A 12,442-nucleotide genomic window follows, 5' to 3' on the forward strand; every position below is an offset into this window, starting at 1 on the left:
CCACTGACCAATGCCTACTGAGCATGTATAAGCAAAATGTCCAATATTGCCAGGCCAGTCACGTACTTCCATGAGCTTCCTGAGACCAGGAGCGTGAAATCAAATGAAAGAATGCCAGCCTAGAAGAGCAGCAGCCAAGATAGTTCTAAGGTGATGAGTCTTTCCAATTCCCATGGAAAAGTGGGAGCACCATCAAAAAGCTGTAGGTCAGACAGAGCTTTGAATGATAATTCTCTTCCTTTCCTTGTTTCCAATCAACAGTGACAACTTGATATCACAGTTATAATACCTGTCTCGACTCTGTTGGATTGCAGTGGCAGTTCTGCTTGGTGGGAAGTTTAACAAATAAGGGTTTCTCTACCATCCAGTTCTCTGTATTTTCTCCACCTACAAAAATAACCCCTTCAACCCTTTGATGCCCATATGAATTGGCACAGCCAGTTCTTCAATCAAGGAGTCTCAAAGCACTTGAGATTCTAGGCAAATAAACACCTTGTGTATATATATACTAGCTACAGAGACACAAAATGTTGTTTCCCCACACCAAAGGCTCGTTTACAGGTGGTCAACCATGCTAAAATAAAATATGTGCATAGTTATAAGTACTATATAAATACACTGTTTATACTATCTAAATACACTATTACTATTAGCTTTCCTCTTCCCTTCCTTTTCTACTCATTGCTTAGATTGTACATGTAGTTTACATTTGGGCCAGCTCCAGTTAACAAATGCTAGAGTAAAATCTTTTTTTTCCATGTAGCCATGACCAGTGCTGGTTATTAACAAAAACCCTATTTATGTGCCATTTTAACTAGCTCATCAAACCAGGTAAGTTTTGGTAACTTTGTCGTCTATCTTGCTTACTGCCATATCTAGTCATTCCCCAGCAGGACACTTTTTCCTACCTACTGTTGGAAAGGGAGAGGCTACTTGGTGGCTCTGGAAATGTTCTTGCTCTAATTTTGTGCCCAGCAAGCATAGGGAAGGGCACCTTTCTGCAAATCTGGCTGGTTCCTGATTGCATTGGCTCCAACTCTTGATGGCAGTTTCCGAGTGGTTACAAGCTGGTCCTGATTGTTTCAGGAACAAAATTAAATTTGCAATTCCCCCAGTAACACACTATGATTTGTTCAGGGACAAATCTGGACTAAGACAAGTCCACGTTTCTCTTTTGTTAGGCAGAAGGGAACTAAAAGTAGATAACTATAGTCACCCATATAAGTAAGCCAGGAATTAATGAAGTGATTCATAAATCCTTGTAAAGACCACTAAAGTCTACTAAAAAGGAGTCCTGTCTTTCTATACAAAGTAGTGCATTATTACTGGGAGGGGTTTTTGGATGTTAAATCAAATATGAAATCTTTAAAACTGTGCTTTTCACTTGTGTTTTGAAAAGGAATTTTCCCCTGTTGTTCGCTGCTGGTTAAAAACATTTTTCAGAGATTAATTTTCACAGATGAACTTTGCAAACACAGAGGATGATTTCCCATGACTTTTTACATAATAGTAGTAATAAAAGACTGTACATTGCTCTTAATCTCTGGCAGCAAATAACAGTCTTTCCATGTGAGCTCTATACAAAAAACTAACTCCAGTCCTTACTCAGGAGACATATAACCAGGTAGTTGTAGCACTTTTTAAAAACCTCTGATATTTTTATCACTATATAGCTACTGACTTCTCTTTTTTAAAAAATTACTGTCTACTATTATTGTGAAACACAGGCTTGTTCTATTCTCTTCCTCCCTAGTATGTCTTTAATTCTACACTGCATCAGTTATCCAGAACAATAAAATATTTGACACATTAAGGACTCAATGACTCAGTAGTGACATCTTTATTTTCTCCATCTATATAGCATATATGAAGTAATGAATGTGTTTATGATGTTAATACGAAATCAGCACAAAGACCATCCAAACCCTATCTAATATGCCTAAAAATGCAGTTCTCAAAGAAAACTGAACAGGCAGTAAATCATCCAAAGTTCATCTTGACACTTGCTGTACTGCAAAAGTAAATTATGGATCTACCAGAAATGTACTAAATATAGGTTTCGAATTATGTCAAAATCACACAGGTAATGTGTGGCAAATACTGATTCTGAGCTGCAGCATAAAAGAGCTCAGTTGTCTGAGATTTAAATGCGGTTATAACCTGTATGATGACCCTGTCTAGAGGTGTTCTGTAGAGCTACTACCACAGTTGCACCTGCTGTGGTGTTCAGGGAGAGATTACAGCTTCATTACAGCTTCCTTACACCTCTGCAGGAAAAACATTCTTACTGCTAGGTTAAAAAAAAGGTCATTTACTGTATCGAGGTCCAGTCTCAGGAGAACAGGGACCAGACTCACGGTTTAGGATCCTGGCAGACTGTGTTAACTGCAAGCACTAATCCCTCCTAGAAGCAGGTACCAAGCACCCCCACCACAGAGAAGGGTAGGTGGGTGCCCTTGCTCAGCACAGACGTGCAGCTTGCTTTTAGGAGTGGAGAGAGAGGCTGATCTGTGACAAGAATACCACATCAGTTTTCATGCACCTTCTTGCAGAAATATCCTGGCTCTTTTTTGCTGGCCTTCTCAGCTCTCCTCTCATGGATGAGAGGCCCTGAGCTATTCCTGAGCCCAGGCTGAGCTTTCATTTACTAATCAGATCCCATTGGTCTAGTGGGTAGTTTGGTTATCAGGGGTACGGACCAGAGCTCTTATAACCTCAGCTTTCCATCTGTGAAAATGACTGTAGCACCTATTTGTAATGTACTTTGGGATAAGCAATATTAAGGAAATGTAGAAAAAAGTTAAACTTAGAAAATCTGTAAAACCCTTGTACAAAAACCTCGAAGTAGTTTGTACCCTTGTAGTGCCCGTAGTGACAGCTGTGCAAAAAATACCACTGAAGTGATGAACCTCTGTGGCAGCTGCACCACCAGGTTCAGTCTGAATTGTTCTCCTTTGCCAAGCTTGTAAGTTTATCCTTTGAGTCCAGATCAAAGTTTTGATGTGGTCAGACCCTGCCCAACTGGAACCGATTTAACCCGTGCCTTTATATACTTTATATTGACTTCAGTTGTTTATTTTCAAATAGCTCTATGTAACATACAAAGGTTTTTAGAACTTGAAACCTGAACCTGGACCTGAACCTAATATCTAACTCCTCAAGGTCCAATGACCAGAACTGACTGCTCACTTCCAGTAAGGAAGGACAACTATTTATTGACAGATACAGTTGATACAAAGCCTTTACAATGAGACAGCTGGCAGTGCCTCAGAATTCAGATCCACATGAGGTATGTCCTCCCACTAAGATTTAAACCCACCCACAGAAGTTAAAAGGAGTTTTCCATGATAAGGGTGAAATTCAGCCTTTTAATTTCCCAGTTGTCCAATCTAATGATATGTCACCATTTGAAAATGTGTCTTCTCTGTATCTGGGCTGCACACTGTTGTATTGGAAGTCTGTATCTATGCAAACTGCTAAACATTATAGTGATCTAAGTAAAATACAAACAACCTTTAGCTCTTATCTATTGGGGATTTTACAGTTTGTGTTTCTGAACTCCTAGGTTTGTTGCTCCGGCTCCTTCTCCTCACCACATCAGCCCCCAGAGAATTTCAGTTCCCCATCACATGATGCAGAGACGGACTCCACAACCTCCCCACCTTCAACAGCCTGCAGGAATGCCTCTGAAGGCATACCAGCCAGCAGCAAACCCTTCTTTTCAACCAAATAGCCTCCACATCCAAGGTAAGAAAGAAGAATCTTCATCACTGATGTTAGTTGTTTATCACTGCTGCTTGGTTTCAAATTAAGTGCTTCAAGGGCTGGTGCTTGTATTTTTAAGGCACCTTTCCTTTTGAAAGTCTCTGGCCTTCAACACTCTGCCTTCAGAGTTCCGTAAAATTCTTAGGTTAGCTAATTGTTATTCATCTTAATATGGAGTTACGGGTTTCTCTGCAGACTGATTTTCGGAGCTGTTGTAGAAATAGAACTGCAAATAATTCTGTGATGGCCTCTGCTTTTAATTTTCTAATGCTATGCTTCTAATCCCACCTGACTTTACACATAAAGTGTTACCAGGTTTTCAAGAGGTGTAATATTTTTCTCCCTTGCACTTGTGGAATGATGGAGACCTCTTTGTTTATAAGCATAGATGACTTTTAGAGCTGTGTTCCCACTTGTACTGTGTAAACAGCTTCAACAAGACTTCTCTCTCCCTCTTTGTTCAATCAAATATAAACTTCTGTAGTCAAGAAGAAAATAAACAGCAGCTGAAAACAATGTTGGGTTGTTTGGTTTGGGATTTTTTTTCTAGCTGGTATGTAGTCTGAATTGTAATTACCTTAACATTTCAGAAATGTGTTGACAGCAGTAATGCTGTTTCCTCTCAACTGTTTAAATATATGTTTTGCCGTGTTTACATACACAAGGTACATAGCTTAATGGACTTTTATAGGCCTTGGGATTCTGCTTTTTGATCAGGCTTCCTGAGAATTATCATAGTAGATATCATAGGAAACTTCTTGAGAAAACTAAAGCTTCTTTTATTTTCTTGCACTGATGGAAGCCATCTCTCTAGTCAAAGGGATGAGAGAGGACACTGAGTCATCTCCCAGAGTTCATGAGTGTGAAGGGGAGAAAGGAAGGTGCCAGTCCTGTTTTGTTCTTCTTATCATACTAGACCACATGTGAGCAGGATCTGAGCCAGGTGCTTTTCTTCCAAGCACTGGTAATCCTGTAGAGCTGTGATCAGTACTAGAAGAATATGCAATTTACCAAAGGATGTAAACAGTTATTGTTGGCTTTCTCTATTCTCTGATTAAAGTGTCACTAATAATTTAGGACCAACAGAGTACAGGATGAAATTTTTTCATATACTGTTCATTGTCATATGGCATATGCAAAGACATGCCAGTGCAGGTCCAATAAATTTCTAGCATATGGGGCATGAAGGGATCAGGTTAGCCTTCCTATTTCCACAGGACAATACATTTTACTCAATTTCCTTTTTTGCTGAATATTTGGCAAGAACTCATCTTCCAGAAAGGCGTCCAGACATTAAGGTCTGTCTTCTTGCCTGAAACAAAAATTGTCTTTGAGTGCATAGATTGGCTTTACCAACCTCTTCCTTTCAAGGTCGTGGGATCTTCAGTAATTGCAGAATCTGGGATCACAACCAGTTGCTCCAAAGTTGAACAGTTTCCAAAGAATCGTGCCTCCCAGAGGCTCAGAGATCACCAAAGATTAGTTACTGCTCCACACAGGACTTGCACTGGCTGGTGCAGCTGGCTCCATATCTGCTTGGGCATCTTCTCTTTAGGGCAGGCCAGAGCGATGCTACTGTGTTCCCATCTCCCCCTCCTACAGTCCAAAGTGGATTTAAAAGGACAAAAGACATGCATCATTAAAACCATTATAAGAGGAAGGCCCAACAGAGACCCTCACCTAGGTGGATGTCACATATGGGCTGAAGCCCCACCCCACATCCAAATTTAAGATAAAGCTTAATACTATCTTATGAGTGGATCAAAAAATGGATAAACTCAAGCGCTGGGACCTGAAAACCATACCTTACTTAGTCCCATATTAGCATTAGTGTGTTTGCCTCCCTGTCCTAGGAAATCCTATGTTGAAAATAGACATTGCTGACAGGAATTATATACACATAGATAGCAACTCAAAGTTGCAATTTTAAAGAACTCTGCACTTAAAACTAGGTAGGAAGACAATGCAGGCTGAACTCTAATATTTTTCCTTTTTTTCTTTTTTTTTATTATTGAAAGATATAACATTGCAACACAATAGCTACATTTGGGTATTAAATGTTCCTTCAAAGATTAAATAGCCTATTGTCACTATAAGAGGTATTTTGTCAGAATGTACTCCCTCACAGCTGTCTCACTTCTATGTGCTACACTGAATGCTTTGTTTGTCCTGTGTGCCTGAAAATCTTGCCTAAACTGTCTCTCTGAAAAGCAAATGTTTCAAGAGTTCATGGTCATGTTTTCCCAGCAGCAATACAAAGATTACCATCTTCCTTGGTCACATCATTATAATGTAGAAAAACACCACAGAGTTATCTTACCAGTCTGGACTATTTGGTATATAAGAAGTGTCTGTGCGAAGCTCTGTTAATTTCAGTCTCCTGCAGTTCATAACCTGCCTTTTCATTACTTAAAGTGCTGTAGCTATAGCCACTTCAGCTCAGTCCGCTACCAAACAATGGTGACATTTTTGTCTCAATGTGTAGTCTTAAACTTGTCAAATCCATTTAAATTGGCTGTACTGAGGAAGAAAGAGTTTCATTGCCCAAAAGCTTTTTGAAGAAAACAAGTTATAAACAAACTCCCTTACTGAAAGCCTAAGCATCTTAAAAGCTCATGGAGACTTCAGAGCACTATCCTTTAGAAATAAATTACATAGGAGATCCAAGACTGACAAGCCTCTTATATCTAATAGCTACTTGTGTTGTGAAACTGCTTCGTCTTGGAAGAACGTTGTCTACCGTTCAGATTTCATTACTTGTTCTCTGTGATTTTCAGCATCAGATACACAGTAATATCTGAGGGCTTTTTATTGCCTTGGATAATATTATAAATAGACTAAATACTCCTTTTCCTTCCTTTTGTGAAATTCACAGTTTCCTTTGCTGCATGGGATGTTTGGAAGTCATGATGTTAGATGACTCACTGAGCTGCAGAAGTGGAGCTTTTTTTCCCCTTTTATTAGACGGTAGTATCTTTTATTGGATTACCATAGGCAGTAAATCTGAAACTCTCCTGGATGGGAGACTGGATTGACAACTTCCCAGCTTGACACCATTGTACACCCTTGTACTACGTATTTGTAGGCAGAATAGAAGACAGTACAGGTCCTGGAAATCTGCAACGATTGGCCTGGGACCTGTATTGTACTGGTGAGTCTTTACAGTCAAGAACGACTACGGGGATCTCAGCAGAGGTACCTGAAGTCATGGGCATCTACAGCACACAGGCAGCTGCAAGAATAAGGTATTTCTTTGAGACAAGTCAGAAGAGATGTGTGAGATAGGAAAGAAAAGAACAGCAATAGAAACTGCTCCTTCACAGTGAGCAAGCTTCTTGTGTTTATAGGAGGTAAAGCTCCTTTGGGCATTGGACATAGATGACTTGATTTTGGATACTTCTGATACTGTGAACATTTTTGCACTAGAAACCTGACACTCCCTTAAAATTGTGCCTGTAACTCATGTCGTATGTGTTTGTGAGTTAAGCTGATGACCAATGCTGGCTGAGTAATGGAAGAAATAAAAAGTCATGCAAAATATTCAGTAAAAATAAAAGTCAACATTTCTTTAAAAAAATTGCTAGCTGATATGAGTTAGCTATACTAGTGTATCTATACAGGCAGCTCTACTAGTAACAGTTATCATTTAATTACAAATAATCAGATTTAAGTAAATAGAAATATTTCTAGTTTTTCACATTTGCAGTCTGGCAGTACATGTGACTCATCTGTCTTACTCTTTCTTTTACTTTTGTTCTTCATGCTCAGATGGTACCAAATGATTACTTGATGTTCGTGTAATTCACTTTGTGGGCACTGGAGAATTATACTGCGGAGGAGCACTGTTTTGAAGTAGTTCAGGCCTAAACCAGCTGGAATTCTTATATACTACAGCAGTAAAGACTACTCAGCCATGATGTATATTTTTTAATAGCAGTTATGATGATTTTCTTGAGAAATATTCTCTCTTTGTGGTGCCAGGCAGAGAGCTGACTGAGGAGAAAATAAATGTCCATCAGAAACTTCCTACCTTATAGAAATGACAACTGTGGCAATCATACATTACACATCTATAATGAAGTCTTTGTCCACATCAGTTCAATGGGATCAGGACTCTATCACAAACCTATGTGGACCATGATTTCAGCTGTGAATTTGAGATGGGTTGTGTACCTGGGATTTTCAGATGCTCAGCATCTTTCAGGATGAGGCTCTGTATGTGATAAAGAGCAAGAGCTTCTTGCTTTTAGAAGAGATTCTTGCAGTATACAGCTATTTTATCATATTTTAAAGTATTTCACTTTCCTCAGGAAATAATGCTGTCATGCCACAGAAGTAACTGTTTATTCTGTATCTTGACATCATGGATCTTGGCTATAGTGTACTGATTCAAAGAAACACAATTGACATAACCTCGTGCATATGTGTGTTTTAAGTAGTTTAATAAGAGAGCAACTGATACAATCCAGAGTTGCAGTCCTGAGAAGAAATGTTCATTTGCCGGAACTTCATCAGCCAACCTGTTTGCCATTTTAATTTTTCCAGTGCTGCATGAAAACACAGAAAACTGATGCTACAGGTAGTTCTCTAACAGATAATCTCAAATGAGGGCCCAGCTATGGTCAGGGTCTAGGGCTTGAATTGCATATGGTTCCAGGTTATAATACATTCAGCAGTAGTGCAGATTTTCTTGGGCATGGCATCATGTGAATAAAGGGAAGAGCTCCTGATACCAAGGTAGGAGATTTTGCTGTATCATGTTTGGGCTCCAGTTCAAAGACCTCTGCACTGTGACCTGATGCGCTACAGACACGGACAAAGACATTTAGAATAGTGCTAAATAACTGAAGCGAAGAGAGCAATGTATGCTCTGTTCTACTCTTTCCTGTTTATGGCTCTCTGTGTTGTATGATGGATATTTATGACACTGAATTGTGAGCAGAGCATGTATCTAGGAAAGTTGAATTATTTTTCTGTGCTCTCTTTCCATCTTAAAAAAATTATTTGGGGGTTCATCAGTTAATGAAAGTGCTTTGTGTACTTCCTGTGTACTTTCTGCAAGATAGTGGTTAAGGTACTGATGGGTCAAAGCTTGTTAAGACTTTGCTAGACAATATTCTTTTGCTTAGGTAGGGAACACAGAGGATGTGACTTACAGTAGCTCAACCCTAGGGTAAGCAGTTTTTCTGGCAGATTTCAGGGAGCAGTAGTCTAAGTTACCGCCAGATCATTCTGCATGGGGAACAGGATGCTGTGAGAAAGGCACAAATAGTGAATGAGCACAGAGCAACATGAAAGGACATCTCAGCATGTGTTTTGAAAGGTCTCACCAGCTGGCTTAGACTGCTATAGGGTGAAATGGTTGTTTCTGGTAACTAGTCTGACTCAACAGTAAACTTGCACAGTGTGTCATATTGCTGGTTGAGAGAAAAAGTTTCTTTTAAAAGCATTTTTGAAGGAGACAAAAACTGTCAATAGCTATGTAGCTTCTAAGTCAAGTTTTGGATGGCTATTGTTTTTTCTTTCATTTTATTTTATTTTACTGCAGTTGATTCTTAAATGTCAGGACTGAACATTTAAGGATTGCCAGGTTGTAAATTCCTAACATGCTTTGCAGTCTGACTCAGTTTTGTTGCAGTTAAACTTTAAAAGAAAAAAAAAAGATTGAAATGGTCATCTTGCAGCTAGGGCTGCAAATTGCCGACAACCCCTGCAAAAGACAATGAAATCTGTGAGTGTTCAGCCTCCCTAGAGTGAGCAGAGTCTGCAACTTGTGCCTTCTGTGGAAGAGGAAGAGTGTTTCTGCTTTTTATTTTTCTTTCTCCCTCCCCTCCCCCCCCCCCCCCCCGCCCTCCTTCTTTTATGTGAAGTTAAATACTCTTTTTTCATGCAAGTTTTCAGACACAACACTGACAAGTATTTCAGTGTTCTCTCATGTAACTATTTGCCTGATCTAAACTTTCATTATGTATGTGAAAATTCGGCATTTATCTCATTGTGTGCACACAGAAGTGTCTTGCAAGACTACTAAATAAAATGCAAAGACCATTCACTCACCACTGTTACCTAGACCTCCTCATTAGGTCTCTTCTGAGTTCCTGGGTGCAGGTTCAGACTGTCTTTTTCTGTCCATAGTCCTGGCCTATTCTCATGCTTTCAAATATTGAGTTTTCTGTTTGAATTCAAGCACATCTTATGCATGCCAACATTTGTATGTTGCTTCATGGAGACCACAGAAATTAGTCTCAAAGGAAAAATAATCAGAATCGTGAAACTCCTAAATCATGCATCCTTCCTCTTGCTTGACAGAAAATCAGTTATATCGCACAAAGTGATTCAGCATGTTTTCCAGTGCATCCTTCTCTTTTCTCCATCCCTATTATTTATGAAATGCATTATCTGTACATACACACTTGGTGAAGCTTTAGCAAACAACGGTCCCATGTGCACAATTCCATAGGAAAGTTAATGGAAATACACCTAGCTCCTAGCCACAATCCAGAAAAAGTTTGCCAAATGCCTCATGTTCATAACATGTTTCTAAGCATAGACTATCACTGTAAAGGGATTTGAGGTTGGAAGGTTTGTTTGGGCTGGGGTGCAGAACTGCACCAATATAAGTTTTTTTATTTTTAATATACTTTTTATTCATAAGTCAAAACTAGATGCCCCATGCAAGGCATTTCTAATTACTAGTAATGAATGAATAGGCCAATAGTTATGTTCAGGTATCATATAGTACCCAAGATATTTAGACATCGCCTTCTCAGATATCGATGGGTTCTGATTCCATGTTTCACGCTTCCCATAAAAGGATCTTCTCTGCTTATAATCTGCTATTGTCTGGGATATCTCCTTGATCCTTTCTGAACTGTTAAATGGTACCCAAAGGCCTTTTGTCATATGCTGTTCACCCAAACACCCCATTACCTTTAGGGAGGGAGATGAGTTTTTAATCCTGTCAACTAATTTGCTTACTGCTCATGGTTTGTTACTGCTCATGGACATCAGTAGATCCCAGGCATGAAAGGTGAATGTCTGATATAAATATGCTTTCCTAAGTACACAGTATGGATGTACTGAGGCTAATTCCTGAACATGTGGAAGGACGAAATTGAGCTGGCTGTCTCTGTAACTATCCAGATTAGGATTCTTTATTCTTTCCTAGTACTAAATGCTCTTTGAAGTCAAATCTGTGAACATGTATTATCACTGAAAGTAACAAGGTTTCCTCCTTTTTTGTAATATCCGAAAGAAAATAAACAGATGCCTAAGGGGAGGGGAGTCATTTAAGTTCTTGAATTGTAAGCCAGTATCAGCAGTACAGAGTTTATATATAGAAGATGCATTAAAAGATGTTTTTCAGTCCATCCTTTCACCTTTTTTCCTTGTTTTCCGATGTTGATATTTTAAGAGTTTAGGCAAGGTTCTGTTGTTTCTTTTTATTGATCTTTCTACACTAAAAGGAAATTCAGCTGGAAGGACTTTATATGGATGTTGGTTAACTAGACTGGCTAGAGGAGACAGCCCTGCACATCAGCTTTTTTTATTGTCAGTAATGTCTCTGGAATAAAGTTGAGACACAGAAAATTCCTTAAGATACTCTCTGAGGTAGGGTCTCATTTTTGTGACAGTGTTTTTTTGTTATGACTTACCACAACATATTCTTCATCAGGAGAATAGCACACCAGCCCTTAGGCAATAAGCTGTTTGCTAATAAAATCGTCAGAGACTGTATCACTCCTAGGCCTACAATTTCTATATAAAACCTTAGAGGTAATGCACTGTCTTTTTCCTTTATGCATGAAAAGAGAGTGGTGAGAACAAGGAGCCAAAGCAGTGGCAGAGAGAAGCTTGATGCACAGTTTTTCTTAAAAGAAAATTATGTATATATTGTAATACTGAATTTATAATGGTTTCATTTGTGACATGTAGTCTAAGAATATACTACAGAAAACAGAACTAAATGCATACCACAGTCTTATACCTGTAAAAGCCATCCTTCAGACTCTGAGCAAAATCTCCAAAGCTTGGACTTAGCAGCAATTTTTTAAGGAGGAGAAAAGACCTTGCTTCCATGAGAAAAATATTCAGGCCAGCCTACTGCAGAACATCTGTTTGTGCCTCTTAGATTGCATACATGACCCTGTTTTACCAAGACGAGAGGTTTTAGTTATATAAGTACTTCTTTTGGCATGCACTTCAATGTGAATTTACTCAGTGCTTATATGCCTCTCTCCAATATCACTTAAGGAACAAAAAACAACTGAAAGAAAAAAAAACCTGATGGGGATCTTTTATGTCATGTGACAAAGTGGTCTTGGTTGTCTTCCATGTGGACTCATTGCTACCAATGAGTGGGTTAGACTCTCACCCTGTGCTTACAATGGGCAGGCCCCATGGATCATGACCTAACCACCCTTCTGAGTCTCATATCTCCCCACTATTAGCCAGCCGTCTTGGCATCAGTGACAGACCCTCAGATTTTATTCAGACCTTGCTTGGGTAAACTTCATTTATTTTTAATTAAGCGTTTTCTTAGATTTTTCAGGCAGCAGCCCAGTGTGAAATCTGGAGAGTACCAGTTCGGACAGCAGGACTGCAGAATAAAGGGAGAAATTTTCTGAAAAATTTCAGCTTCTAGCCAGTCAGTGCCTCTCACAGGTTGTGCTGGAAC

General features: G+C 39.2%; 1 protein-coding gene across 1 annotated transcript in view; it reads left to right on the forward strand.

Moving 5' to 3' along the window:
• GLIS3 (GLIS family zinc finger 3) overlaps window positions 1-12,442 on the forward strand; it is a 178,544-nt gene that overhangs the window by 164,376 nt on the left and 1,726 nt on the right. The window contains exon 8 of the mRNA XM_049796257.1: window positions 3,566-3,747. Within this exon, the coding sequence (XP_049652214.1) occupies window positions 3,566-3,747 (182 nt within the window). The remainder of the gene's footprint in view (window positions 1-3,565; window positions 3,748-12,442) is intronic.

This window comes from Accipiter gentilis, chromosome Z (assembly GCF_929443795.1).
Source record: "Accipiter gentilis chromosome Z, bAccGen1.1, whole genome shotgun sequence".
In the NCBI taxonomy this organism is placed as follows: domain Eukaryota; kingdom Metazoa; phylum Chordata; class Aves; order Accipitriformes; family Accipitridae; genus Astur; species Astur gentilis.